At 36.8% G+C, this 15463-nt stretch overlaps 1 protein-coding gene across 3 annotated transcripts in view; it reads right to left on the bottom strand.

The window, feature by feature from the left end:
• Nucleotides 1-228: 228 nt before the first annotated feature.
• LOC131532101 (FHF complex subunit HOOK-interacting protein 1A) overlaps nt 229-15463 on the bottom strand; it is a 23562-nt gene continuing 8327 nt past the window's right edge. For all 3 annotated transcript variants that reach the window (XM_058763501.1, XM_058763503.1, XM_058763502.1), the window contains 10 exons: nt 15251-15463; nt 13549-13707; nt 11244-11330; nt 10991-11158; nt 10501-10580; nt 9621-9826; nt 6736-7698; nt 4590-4768; nt 3171-3291; nt 229-3094 (listed from right to left, as the gene is read on the bottom strand). The exon at nt 15251-15463 is cut by the window's right edge and continues 576 nt beyond it. In XM_058763501.1, coding sequence (XP_058619484.1) covers nt 2880-3094; nt 3171-3291; nt 4590-4768; nt 6736-7698; nt 9621-9826; nt 10501-10580; nt 10991-11158; nt 11244-11330; nt 13549-13707; nt 15251-15463 — 2391 coding nt within the window. In that variant the 3' untranslated portion in view covers nt 229-2879. The remainder of the gene's footprint in view (nt 3095-3170; nt 3292-4589; nt 4769-6735; nt 7699-9620; nt 9827-10500; nt 10581-10990; nt 11159-11243; nt 11331-13548; nt 13708-15250) is intronic.

Genomic DNA, 15463 nt, shown 5'->3' with positions numbered 1-15463 from the left:
ATAAACTCTTTATATATGTATATATATATATATATATATATATATATATATATATATATATATATATATATACTTATTTCATGTTGTGGCTCAAGAGCTTTTATAATATTGATAAACATGTTATTATGGAATTCAAATGTGTGTAAATATATTGTTTTCCCATTAAACTGCTGATATTATTCTTTTACATTATAGATTAGAAATACATATCACACATACACATATAAATACTGTATTCACCACAAATGGAGTTTTAATTTACCACCAGGGGGCAGAATAATATTACAAAGGCTCATATTAAAAACAACGCATATTTCTGTTTTCCTCCTCCTGACTGATTGTTCTGTAAAAATATGAGTACAAAACTTTACATTGACATCATAACAGGTCATAAAACATTTCAAAAAGCTTCTTCTCCTTTAGTTTGAACAAATTTCAAATGTACAAATGCACAACAAAATAAGGCTTAAATCCTGCTTGTGTTATTTTGAGTTACATTTGAGTTATTCAATTCTTCTCTTCGGATTTTGGTTCGAGAATTTTCAGGCATTTGTAGCTAAAAATGACAGAATTTAAAGTGACTGCAGTGACAGTTTTATTTAAAAATGATCTGAAAATGTTGTAAGCAGCATCATGTAAGAAACACAGTGGATTAAAATCTCACATCGGCTTCAATTCAATTCACTACTGAGACAAATCAGGTGGGCAAAAATGTTACCCCTGACTATTCAGTGGAATAGATCATAAAACATTTTCATAAATCGTTTTTTTGTGAAGTGCTTAAAGTCAGCATGAAATCAAAATAATCAAATCTGCTGACTTTCTTAATTCATGTTCAGTGCATTTCAAAAAATGTCTTCATAAACTTTTATCATAATACTTTTTCCACTTCTATACCAATTTTATCTTCATATATAGAGGTAATTACAAAATGCTCTGCATTTTCTCATTGAATATCCTCAGAAATGTTCACATTATGGAAGTAAAATGTATTGTAAATGCCATTTCATGTTGAATATCAGCAGTTTCCTGATGAGTCGTCTGAACGTTGTGTTGTTTTGAGATGATGCACAGTCACAGGAAGCTTCACACACACAAATAACATACTACATTGGCTGATAAACAACTAATTACAGTGATTCATCTATACACAAATAATAAAATAACAACCCATATAATATAAAACAAAGTCTGAATCAACAAAAAACAAAAAGAGTTTGGTTGTTAAAGCAACAGTTCAGGCAAAAATGAAAATGTGCTTGGGAATATATACTGCACGAGTCATGTTGACTGATATTATAGTGCTTTTTGTCTATTTTAGAGCTTGTTAGGTGTTTTCTTAAATAAAAATCAGTGGTGATTCTTTGCAAACTCTTTGAGTAAATGTGAGTGTTTATTTTGAGGTGAACTGTTCCTTTAAAAGAGGCATTATCATGAAGACTCTGTGACCTGTGCTGTGTTTCTGTAAGATGAGCTAAAAGACACGCAGAAATAAGACATCTGACCCTCTCAATGCATCAAATTATACATCAGTGAAGGTTCACTTGCACAAATTAGGTCCGGATCGCTTTAATAGCAGTTACAAACCGTACCAGAGTTCACATGAACCGTAAAAAGCAGAACCTCCAAACCAAACAAATAAATCTTCTGTGGCTTCAAGTTCATGTTTGTAGCTTTGAGCTCGTCTGTATGCTAAAGTTAACGCTAATGTGCTTTTCGGTCATTCTTGACCAATTCTATTGTTTTAAAGCCTCCTGTTGTGTTCAAAAACTGAGTACAGCTTTAGAGTGTGTTCGTCAAATTGACCCACATTGGTTTTCATGCAATTTGTCAAAAATAAACACTGTGAAAAACTCGGTACAGCCTTTCCAAAACACATCTATGTGCTGAAACTTTGCATGCATATGCATGACCCTAAAAGAAAAATATTCACCAAATTTTAAGAAGAAATAAATATTTTAACCAGTATTTCAAGCAGTTTGAAAATTTGAGAGTGGGTAAACCCAAAAGTAGTAAAAAATTTTGCACAGCCTTTCCAAAACACATCCATGTGCTGAAACTTTGCATGCACATTCATGACACTAAATGAAAAATATCCACCAAATTTCAAGAAGAAATAAGTAGTTGAACCAGTATCTTGAGTCCTTTAAAATATGTATGTGGGTCAAATGAACCCTGACACAAAAGTCGTAACAAACTCTATACAGCCTTTCCAAAACAAATCCATGCGCTGAAATTTTGCATGCACATTCATGGTGCTAATTGAAAAATATCCACCAACTCTCAAGAAGAAATACATATTTTAACCAGTATTTCGAGCAGTTTGTAAAATAGAGCGTGGGTCAGTTTGACCCAACACAAAAGCTGTAACAATTTTTGTACAGCTTTTCTAAAACACATCTATGTGTTGAAACTTTGCTTGCACATTTATAACCCTAAATGAAAAACATCCACCAAATTTCAAAAAGAAATAAACAGTTTAACCAGTATTTTGAGCAGTTTGAAAATTTGAGCATGGGTCAATTTGACCCAACACAAAAGTTAATAGTTTTTGTACAGCCTTTCCAAAACACATCCATGAGCCGAAACTTTGCATGAACATTCATGATGCTAATTGAAAAATATCCACCAAATTTCTGTAAGAAATAAATAGGTTTTTCGAGCAGTTTATAAAAATGAGTGTGGGTCAATTTGACCCCAACACAACAGGGGGTCAAAAAACTGAACTTCAAAAAACAAAAAACTGAACTTCTATAAGTCTAAGAGGTCATAAAAAACCCCCGACACATTGGCTGTTTGAGGTCAGAATTGACCGTTCATAGGAAATGAATGGGAAAGTGTCCAGAGATGTTTGCATTTGATCATTGCTCACACATGCGTCACTCCTCCGCAGTTCTCTCAGGTAATATGGAGTGCTCTTGCGTGATGGCTGCCAGCTCCTTCAGAAACTCGGCGAACAGAAACGTAGCGAACACTCTGTTCCGCAGGTGCGGTGGGATTTTGGGGCATGGAGGAAGAGGTTTGCGTGGACGACCCGAGACGTGGCCGTTCAGGAACCAGCCGGCGCCGTTTTCCTGCAGGTGGACGTCTCTCTCTGACAGGAGGAGAGAGAAGATGATTTTAGCACGCAAACAAAGACAATCAAACAATAGGGACAGGACGACACACACCTTGCTCTTTTAAGGCCTGGTCTTTGAGCAGCAGGTACTGGGCGGCTTCACGGACCAGCTCGGGAAAATCCGGATTGGACGCTGCATACTGTTCAATCTGACAACCCACCGACAGCAGAACCTGAGACAAACACACAAGCTCATTAGAGGAGTTCAGACATGCAGCGTCACATGATCTAATCATTCAAATTCATAAATGAATTCATAAATGTTGGTTAATTAAATTAAATAAACATTAACTGAAAAGAAACAAAACAAAAAAAACAAGAATTTAGGTGTTCGTTATGAATTAATCAAACTATTTAAACATAAGATTTATATACTGTCGTAGTATTTAAAAGTATGTTGAATTGGCTTTTATTTTGTTTGTAGAGTTTTTGTAGAGTTTTAGTGATTTTATCCTTTTTTTAATTTTTCTATATAACTTTAATTTATTTTTGTTTTGTTTATTTTGTTTAGTATTAGTAATTTTAGTACTTCAACTTGAAACTTAATTTATTTCAGCAGTTGCCAAGACATTTTCAAATTTTCATTTGAGAATTTTATTCTATTTCAGCTTTTTATTTAACAAAAATGTTTTTTAATAGTTTTAGATTTAGTGAACAATATCAACTCTGCTGTGTAAATAGAGTTTGTGAATAAAACGTCCTACAATGAACTTTATTTGGAATGATATAACATTATAATGAGTAATGTTTGTTTGTTTATTTACTTAATGCTGAAGGGGGAAAAACGAAAAAAAAAAAAAACAGATTTTCTTCTGAAAAACTGATTCTTTTTCTGTCAAGTTTACTGACTTTATGTTCAGCCCTAAAACACAACATGATGCAACGTTGATGCAAAATCAATATCAATAAAACAGTAGTTTTATATTAAATTTAACACCCTATGGACTATGGAGTGTAGGACAAAAAAAACAGGTTAAAATTTAGCAAAATATTAAAAGGAAATACTGAACAAAAAGTAAAAAAAAAAGGTTTTATAGTTTGTTCAATATAAAAAAATACAAAATAAATTGTAAAACTAAATCTAGACTAACTTCATTGTAAATCTTTTCTATGAGTCAACTGAATGACTTAACATTAAATCTAATTTTGCATATTAATACTCAGTGTTGGGGGTAACGCATTACAAGTAACACAATTTATGTAATCAATTACTTTTTTCAGTTAAAGCAGTTGCCAAAAATATTACCTTTGTTATTAAAAAACAAATAAACAAGCCCAGCCCAGGTGACAAAAAGTAATGCAAAAGTAACAATGTATTACTTTCCATAAAAAGCAACAAAGTATCTTATATTAGCATACAAGCATATTAGTTACTTTTGTTATGGAGTAAAGCAATATTGTAGTGCATTACTTTTAAAAGTAACTTTGCCCAACACTGTTTATACTAATATGGTATAGCAGTGCTCTGTACCTGGTAGAGTGAGCGTGCGCCGGTCTGAGACGCGGGTCTGGTGTTCAGAATGAATCCTCGCAGCAGCGGTTGTGGATATGTGGCCAGCTGTGCTAAAATCCCTGTAAGCAGCAGGTTGACTTCAATGGAGTTCTCCAGCATGTTCTCCAGACGGGACAGCAGGACGCTGATGAACGGCCCTGAGGAACCACAGCTGCTTCGATTATTTGATTCAAACCCCGCTCTTGGCTCTGAACATTTGCAACAACTCAACAATTCTTCATTTCAGAACGTGAGTCTTAAAGGGGTGGTTTACTGCGATTTCACTTTTGTCATTTTAAATAGTGTGTAATGTTGCTGTTGGTGCATGAACAGTATCTGCAAAGTTGCTGCGCTGAAAGTTCAACGTCAGCGGAGATATCGTCTTTTAAAAATCAGGAAGTTTAATGCCTACAAAAACGACTCATATGGGACTACAACGAGATACTTCCTGGGTTGCATACGTAACAAACCCATAAATTTGCATCAACCCCTCCCTCCGGAACATGCAAAAGAGGGGGCAAGGCCATGTTCTGCGGCTTTGTCAAAGAGGAAGAGTTATAGTGGAGAGTTGTAGTCATGTCGTCGAAACGGTGTTATTTTCACACAGCTGTCAGGTCTTCTGTGTTTGGGCTTCCTACGGACGCTGTAGTTCGTCAACAATGGTTGATTATGTTCCTGACAATTACAATCCTAATTCAGCTCTCTGTGCTGCGCATTTTACGGAAGACAGCTTCCAGAATCTACACGAGTTCAATGCCGGATTCACACAGAAACTATTACTAAAACATGGAGCAGTTACAACTTTAAGACCAGAGGCAGCAGTTGTTGAGCCACAACCTGTAAGTAAGATTTCATCATTTTAAATGTATTTGCATGTATAATTTCAGACGTAATGTTTTAGTTTTATCAAGGACGTAAACAAATGCCAACGCTGGCTTTAGTAGCCAGTTAGTTAAATGCTATTTCGTGTGTATAAGACAAATGTGTACAAACTTCAAAAAATGATATGTAATCACAACAGCAAACTTCCATTCAGAAACGTTTGTAAGAGCCGTGCTTGCGGAAGTTCTGCTTGACTCTCTTCATTACCGCTTTCTGGGTCTGATTCTGGCTCAAACTGAGACGGCAATATTGACACCATTATTTACATTTGACCGGAGCACATGCAACTGTCGCCGTGAAGGTGATGCGCGTGAAGTTTCCGGACAATGTGCAGTACACAGTTTAGCCAATCACAACACACCGGCCCGACTAACCAATCTGAGCCCATCGCCTGTTTCTGAGGGAGTGGTTTCAGAGAATCAGGAAGTCAACCGGTCGTTCAAATGACAGAGGAGAAAGCGGCTTACAATAAACGTGAAATATATAAAAAATAAGGCGTTTTTTAACAAACGAAACAGGAAGACATATTATATTGCACCCCATAAACACAATCAAGCAAAGAAAAAGAGCAGTAAACCACCCCTTTAACTGCTTCCATATTATCAACTGTAAACTCTTATTAAACCCAACTCAACTGTTCTCTAGACACAATAGAACATCTGAGCTTGGAAAGCATCAACCAAATACTGAAGACATATAAGACATCAATCATTTTTTAGAAAAATCAGTGCGTCTCAAATCTGATCATCAGGATCTTTTGAGGAGCGTTTGTTTCCAGAAGCTTTACTTTCACTGTTCCTCCAAAACATCTCACATCCTCTGAGGAGCGTTTATTTCTTCATCTTTGAATGCATTGCATTATATGTTTGGATCATTTCAATCTCATCTTACTGAGACATATTATTGGAGATATAGAGCAACCGCTGATATTTAGATCATTTTATGTCAGTGTCTGCTGTAAGGTTATCTCATTGATTTACATTAAAACAAGCATCAGAATTTCATCATATAAATATCAGCATCTTCACCAAATTTAATATTCTTGCTCAGTTTGAGTCTCCGAATAAAATTAAGCTTCATATTCTCACTGTATCAGACTATATGAGCCTGATATGGTACCAAAAATAGAACACATAGCCTATGCACACTTTTGCCTAAAGGTTTAATAAACTCTTCCACTTCAAAAATAAACTCTTTGATATTTTGACTCGCATTGCAAACCATATAAAATCCCACGACTGACCTGTAAACGAGATCCCGTGTTTCCTGCTCTCGGCTTTATTCAGTTCTTCATCTGCATCATCTTCACCGTCGCGATCCTCACAGAAGCAGTTAAAGTCCAGCTCCTCCTCCTCGTCCCCATGCAGGAGATCCTGCAGCCGCTGGAGCTGCTCTTCATCCTCCATGACGGAGTCTTCCTCTCCGCCCAGATCCCGAATCAGCTCCAGACACTGAGAGATGAAGTCGTCTCCTGCGGCTTCAGCCGTTTTGCTCTCATTGCAGTTGTGGTCCAGATGCGCAACATCACCCTCTAATTCCGGTTTCTGCTCCTCAAAACCACGTCCGTTCGCAGTCGGTTCGGATTCTGGATGTTCTGCGTGATTATGGTTTAGTGTGTGATTAGCGTGCATCAAATTGTTGTTTATGTAGTGATTGTGGGTTGGTTTATTCAAGCCGTTTTTGACGAACATCCGGCGGTCGTCGCGAGCGTCTTTTTGCGCAATCAGATTATAAACCAACACGTCGTCCTGAAATTCCGACTCCTCTATATAAGATCCTTTTATCAGCATGATAGCGTTTTTACGCATTTCCTGAATGTGTTTCGGCGGTTCGTCTGGAACGTCGGGAGTCGGTTCCCTGTCCGGCGCGGCATCGTACGTATCGTCCCATTCCAGCTCGAGTAGCGTCCCGACTCGCTCGCGGTCGCCGGTGGAGCTGGTTTCCGAAGGCGGATGAGGAGTCGGCGTTTGAGGAGGCGGAGTGGAGCGAGGAAGACACTCATCCTCATCCTCGTCCTGATACTCGTCCGGGGACGGAATGAGGCCGTCGTACGGAGCCGACCACACATCGCACGCTTGGACGGTCGTACAGACCGATTTGCGCGCGTCATACAGATACTGAAGATAGTTCTTGTGCATCAGCGGCTCAGAAGCGGTTATTCTCGAGCATCCGACGGTATCTCCACCTGAGAACAGATCCTCCATTCCTGAAGAGACAGAGAGGAGATTTAGGACTGAATTAGTGCCAAATTAAATTTAAAGTTATAGGGATAGTTCACCCGAAAATGAAAATTCTGTCATTAATTACTCACCCTCATGTCGTTCCAAACCCGTAAGACCTTCGTTCATCTTCAGAACACAAATTAAGATATTTTTGATGAAATCTGAAAGCTGAGAATCTGAGAACACAATCAAGGCACAGAAACGTAGCAAGGAGATCGGTAAAATAATAATAATAATAAGTATGCGGATACACTGTTTGCGTTGTTTACGCTTTGATCTGAACGTAAACAGTGTATCCTCATACATACGTTGCATATGTTGTTTACGTATGTGATACTGTCCAAAGTGGTGCTATAGGGTGACGCTGAGGAGACGAATCGTTGAATAAAGTTGTTATTTTTGGTTTCTTTGCGCACAAAAAGTATTCTCGTAGCTTCGTAAAATTACGGTTGAGCCACTGATGTCACATGGATTATTTTAATGATCTCCTTGATAAGTTTCTGAGCTTTTATTGTGTTAGCACCCTTGCTGTCTACGGGAGGGTCAGAGTGCTCTCAGATTTCATCAAAAATATCTTAATTTGTGTTCCGAAGATGAACGAAGGATTTGGAACGACATGAGACATGAGATTAATGACAGAATTTTCATTTTTGGGTGAACTATTGCTTTAAAGGGCACCTATTATGCCCATTTTTACAAGATGTAATATTGGTCTTGGGTGCCCCTAGAATGTGTCTAGTGAAGTTTCAGCTCAAAATGACATTTTTGGGGCGTGTCTAAAAAAGCGCTGTTTTGGTGTGTATCACTTTAAATGCAAATAAACTGCATATTCCCACCCATATTAAGCGCGGAGAAAACGGAGGACAGCATACAACTGCTGAGGCGGAAATTATAGCAATGCAGCACTGTCTGTCAGCCGCCGTGGGCGGAGCCTATGCAATGTGATGTCATATTGCATAGAGAATCAAAACGGCAGGCCTAGTTAGACTGATTTGGTTTAATGGGGATTAAAAAATAATCCCCCATTGTAGGGTGGTTGTGTTCACACACTGCCAACACACATTTATGTCCCAACACCATGTAAAAGTGGATTTTGCATAATAGGTGCCCTTTAAATTATGAACAAACGTTAAAAGTTATTTGCATTTTAATAACGTACTCAAAATGTTAGCACAAAAACATCATTTATACATCATTTATTGAATGTTTTCTGAAACATTTTAGTTGGACGTTTGTCTACGATGGTTTCGAGAACATTTAAAAGTAATAATAAAATGGAATGTTACCCTTAATGTTGTCTCTAATGCTCACATAAACAAGAAAAACACTCTTTAAATATTTAAAAAACTGGACGTTTTGAATGTTTTCAGAGAACGTTCAGAAGTAACGTTTTCATAACCTAACGAGAACATTAGAAAAATGTTCTTAGAACATATTTTGATAGCTGCGTATGCATATAATTTTTAAAATAACATTAAAGTGAATCAAAACTACAACAAAAACATGTTACTTGAAGTGAAAATAAAATAAGTTTAAAGTTTTGTTTATCATTTTTTTATTTAGTTTAACTTAATGACTCAAATTAAACAAAACAAAACATTAAAAACAATAAAAAATGTCAAAACACAATACAATTCCTGACACAAACTAAAATTTAAATAAATTTTAAATTATTAAAAAAATACAAATACTGTAAAAACTGTTTTTTTTGTTTTTTTTTATCAAATCAATGCAGCCTTGGTGAGCAGAAGAGACTTCTTTTAGAAACATTCAAAAACCTTATTGACTGCAAGCTTTTAAATGGTAGCGTATGTAATGTTTTGTAAATTATTATTCATATAAAATTAAATATGCCTTCCTTTCTGACTAAAGTACATATGAGACTACAAATCATGAAGCCCATTACCCATGTTGCCCCTCAGCAGGCCCTCGGTGACCTTTGACCAGAGGATGTAGTCGGGTTTGGGCGTCTGCGATGGAGAGGAGCAGGGTTTGGGAATGAAGCAGGAGGGCGTGAGCGAGAGCAGCGCAGACGCAGTGATGGAGTAACAGTCTCTCTCTCGCAGCTGGAGTCTCTCAGCGTGTGTCAGGTGAGAACACGGGATCAGATACCTGCAGGAGCAAACATGGACAAAGTCTGGTCAGATCCCATCCAAAATACATGCATGACATCACACTCGACACAAACCGCCATTGGTTGGACAATCAGACAGTCCCCAAACTCACACCATTGGTTGAGTCAGTGTTATTGTCTCAGACTGCTAAAAAAACTAAAATATGTTTGACTATTTTAATGAATTTAATATATTTTTATAATTTACATTTTACTACATTTATTAATTTAGCAGACACTTTTATCCAAAGCAATCATAACATCATGACAACACAGCATTTTGGAAAGTTATAAGTCCTCGTTTTATTAGAATAAAATCAAATAATTAAAAATTTTGGAAAGTTTGGAATAATTTAATGAAAAAAGTTATAATAAAATTATTAAGCAATTTAAGAAGTTAAACAGCTTTAATTACAATCTATATAAATCATAAAATTAAAAATAATAATAATATGCAAAAACAATTTGTCTGAAGTATGCAAACAGGAAACAGGTGTATTTGAATCAGTCATGTGGAGGATGCATTAAAAGTTTAAAGTTTAAGTATCTGGACCTTAAACTGAATGTGTCAGAATGCATGTATATATCAGAGAAACAGCTACAACTGGTGTTCATTTACATGTTTTAAATCCAAAGATGTCATCTTTATAAAAGAGGAAGAGGATGCAAATACCTGAGAATTAACTGCAGCATGACATCTTCACAATACAGACCAATCAGAGTGCGGAACAGAGCCAGAGAGACGGTACCGAGCTGGAAACACACACACACACACACACACACACACACACGAACACCATGAGCTTTAATCAGTGACTGTCACACACACACACACACACACACACACAATGTTCGTTTTCGTGAAAAGTGGGGACATCCCATAGGTGTAATGGTTTTTATACTGTACTTACTGTATGTGCTATTGCCCTACACCAACCCTACACCTAAACCTACCCCTTACAGGAGACTGTGCATTTCAACTTTCCCCCCAAAAAACCTCACTCTGTGTGATTTATAAGCGTTTTGAAAAGTGGGGACATGGGTCAATGTCCTGAGATGTCACCTTCACCTTGTAATACCTGCCATACCTTTGTCATTATACACATCTATGTCCTGACTTTTCACAAAAACGCGCGCACACGCACGCACACACACACACACACCTGAAACGGTGTGTTGATCCTGCTGACCAGCGTGTCCAGGATGCTGACGTTGTCATGGCGATGTCTGAGGATGAAGATGAGGAAGGTCTGGATGAGGGCAGAGTCAGAGATGCTGCGCAGGAAGAGCTCCAGATACGCCGTCGTCGTCATCACTTCCTCCAGAGTCAGCTGACCAATAAACAAACAGCAGCGTTCACAGAGAGATCGGACTGACCAATCGCAGCTGTCCAAATACAAACACACACCCACTCACCTTATGAAGCGCAGGAGCCATGACAGGAACGAGAAAACCATTGTAGATGTAGCCCAGTAGCTGATCTCTGATGGAGGGGTGAGCCACCTACACACACACACACACACACACACAGTCTCACTTAATCTGTGTCATTGAAATCAATGTTTATACCTCATACAGACAAACAATGACCAATAAAATACAAGCTTTCAGGTCATGTGGTGTCACATGGGTTTTATTGTAATTAATTGATTTATTTGAAAGACCAGGTGTTTTACTCAAGCTTGACCTCAACATTTTTAAGTCCAGCTATGAAACTATCAACCAAAGAATGTCTTACAGGTAGTTAATCAAGCCATCCAAATGCAAAACTTTTTTTTTTTTTTTTTTTTACATAAATTGAATAATACAGCATTTTGGAAAAATATATGGCATGGTTCTATAAGAATAAAATCATGTTATGAAATATTTTGTAAAATCGTGTAATTAAAAATATATAATATATAATAATTATTATTATTATAAAAATAAGATAAATATGATTTTTAGAATAAAATCATATAATTAAAATATGAAATTAAAAATACAAAATTTAAACAACAATGTAAGATTATGACTGACAAATTTATTAAAGTTAATAATCAATACGATTGAATAAAAGTCCTAATATCATACATTCTGGGAATTTATAAGGCATATATGTAAAAACAAAAATAACTTAAAAATAATACAAATGTTATTTTTTTTTAGAATATAATTATACAATTAAAATGAGAGTATAAAAATAAAAAAAATATATATATGACTGACTGTTTTAAGAAATTGAATAATTTGAATTAAATTATGATTAAATATAACAACATAGCATGACATAGGTATTACAAGGTCATGACAACATAGCATATTGGGAAGTTATAAAGCATGGTTCTATAAGAACAAAATCATGTAATTAATATGACTACAAACAAACAATAAATAAATAAATACATACATACATAAATACTAGGGATGCTCCGATCAGGATTTTTGCAGCCGATACCGATTTCTTGTCATGGTGATCGGCCGATACCGATGCCGATTCTGATGCTTCAAGCTTGATATAACATATGTAATCATGTTATATAAATAATAACAAAAATTATTCAAAATTTTTCCAGATTACTTTCAATAAAACACAGCAGAAAACAACAATGCTGCAAATATAGTTATTTTTCTTTCTATTTATAACCTATGACTCTGAGTATTCAAACCAGATGTGACAAGTTTCTGATCTGCATTTAGCGTTATTAATCTGTAGGCTAAGAACATTTAAATGTATAGATATATATATATATATATATATATATATATATATATATATATATAAGTGTTGTTAGATGGCTAGGTTGAAATTTAAACTTTGAAACTGTTATCTTTCTTTCCTGCTCAAGATGAGAACGTTTTGATTATCCATGTTATGTATATTAAAGAGAGGACAAAATAAATAGAAACATTTAAACTACAAATAATTTTTTTTTATTGTTTCTCAAAACATTTTCACATCGGCAATGACACGACTGCGGCGCCAAATCCTTTATGTCCCCACGCATCATGTACGTCCTCACGCATTGACGTCATCAAATTGTGATCGGTACGTGAGATCGGCCAAATGTATGATTACTGATCGAGTCAGAAAATGTGATTATCGGCCGATACCGATCTCCGGTCGATTTATCGGAGCATCCCTAATAAATACATACATAAATAAAATTTTTTATAAAATCCTGACCATTTTAGCAAATTTAATAATCAATGTGATTTGGGTAAAAGCCCTAATATCATAATTAAAGAATATAACATTTAGAATAAGTTATAAGACAGTTTAATTTGAATTAAATAATTTAATTAAAAATAAGGACAATTATTAATAAAAAAATAATTTAAAATAATTAAATCAGAGTGATTTTTTTGCTTCCTTTTGGTGTAAACAAACCTTAAAATGTTAGTGTGTAGTCATTATCATTACTTGTGTGTGTGTGTGTGTGTGTGTGTGTGTGTGTGTGTGTGTGTGTGTGTGTGTGTCTGTGTGTGTGTCTGTGTGTGTGTCTGTGTGTGTCTGTGTGTGTGTGTGTGTGTGTCTGTGTGTGTGTGTGTGTGTGTGTGTGTGTGTGTTAGAGACTGTGTGTGTGTGTGTGTGTGTGTGTGTGTGTTAGTGACTGTGTGTGTGTGTGTGTGTTTGTGTGTGTGTGTGTGTTGTGTGTGTGTGTGTGTGTGTGTGTGTGTGTGTGTGTGTGTGTGTGTGTGTGTGTGTGTGTGTGTGTGTGTGTGTGTGTGTGTGTGTTACCTTGCACACAGTGCTGCAGAAGTGCAGTGAGTTGAGGAACTGAAACAGCGCTGGAAGCTGCAGCCAGTCGTGTCTCTCCAGACAGAACCAGCCCTCGCTGTAAACCTCCAGTTTAGCCGGCAGACCGGAATACAGACCGCTGAGACCTGTGGCCAACACCTACACACACACACACACACATTAAACACACACGTTTGTTTTGGGGAATTGTGAGGACATTCCATAGGTGTAATGGTTTTTATACTGTACAAACCGTATTTTCTATCACCCTACACCTAACCCTACCCCTTACAGGAAACTACTGGCAATTTTACTTTCTCAAAAAAACTAATTCTGTATGATTTATAAGCCTTTTGAAATATGGGGAAATGTCCTCATAAATCACCTTCTCCTTGGCCAGTCATACCCATGTCATTATACAAATTTGTGTCCTCATATGTCACAAAAACACACACACTCACGCATGAACGCACACACACACAAACACTAAACACTCATACCTTCTCATCTATATGACACACTTTTCCTGTGTAAAACACACCACTAAAGTGTCTTGATTGTTTATTGTGTGTGTTTAGCACACAGCGGTTTATTTGGGTCAGAGCAAAAACACACCACCCATAATCCATCAGCAGAAACCCACACACACAATCCTGTGACTGGGATTAAAACCATAACAGATTAATATGAGAGAGAGAGAGAGAGAGAGAGAGAGAGAGACACACACACACACACACACACAGTGTCATAAATTCACAGAACTACCTAAATATTAATTTAATGAAAACTAAATGCTAATATGAATTGATTGTTTTTGTGCAACTATTAAAATCCAAACCAATTCTCCCTGAACACAAACACTGAGAATAAATCACAAGAACATCTTTATAAACAAACAGCAGTGATCTCTCTCTGATTGGATGAGATGTGAAAGGCTCCTCCCCTTCCTCTTGCAGTGTTTCCTGTGTAATCACATTAACAGTCTCACATAACAGCTAATCTCTACACTCTCAGAAATAAAGGTACAAAAACTGTCACTGGGGCGGTACCTTTTCAAAGGTACACTTTTGTACCTATTAGGTTCTAATATGTACAATTTAAGTACTAATACTAGCCTTTAAGGTACCAAAATAGACTCTTTAGGTACAGACATGTACCTTTTTAAAAGGTACCACCCCAGTGACCGCTTTTGTACCTTTATTTCTGAGAGTGTAGCGTTGACGAGCATCACCAGTCACACAGACAGACTCCCTCACTGCAACGCTCTTTATTCTGGAATTAACCAGTCTTCACTACTGTGTTTACAATTGGTACAGAATGCCGCTGCTCATTTTTTGACAGGGACAGAAAAGAGGGAGCATATTACCTCTGTGCTAGCTTCACTTCACGGTTACCTGTTAAATTCAGAGTTGATTTTAAGATTTTCGTTTTTGTATTTAAAGCACTTCATGGTCTTGCCCCTATTTACATTTCAGATCTTCTCCATACTCCAAAATATGTTTGTTTTTAATATTCTAACAGCGTTTTCTCTCTACGTTATGAGAACATCTATCGAATATTACTAATGTTACAAGAACGTTCCCTAAAGATTAATTTAGAGCGTTTTGTCCTAACATTTACAAAATTTTTAAAAATGGATAGAAATGCACTAAAGCCAATTTCACACATGCAAACACCATTCAGATCAAATCATATTCCTCACCGGGCAGAAGTAGGTGTTCTCCACGACGTGTTTGGCCACCAGGCTGTTCTGAGATGAGAGGCTCATGATGAGGGTGAGGGCGTCTCTGGCCTGCGCACCGACCGTCCCGTCGCGGTGGATAAACGGGATCAGGAGAGAGAAGAGCAGAAAGTTGGCGGCTCCCTGATCCTGACTGCTGTGGAAGAACAGCTCCAGCACGGAGGCTTCCTTCAC

The sequence above is a fragment of the Onychostoma macrolepis genome, chromosome 23 (genome assembly GCF_012432095.1).
Source record: "Onychostoma macrolepis isolate SWU-2019 chromosome 23, ASM1243209v1, whole genome shotgun sequence".
NCBI classification, from domain to species: Eukaryota; Metazoa; Chordata; class Actinopteri; order Cypriniformes; family Cyprinidae; genus Onychostoma; species Onychostoma macrolepis.
The sequence above is the reverse complement of the archived record's forward strand: the minus strand, read 5'-3'. Positions and strand labels throughout refer to the sequence as shown.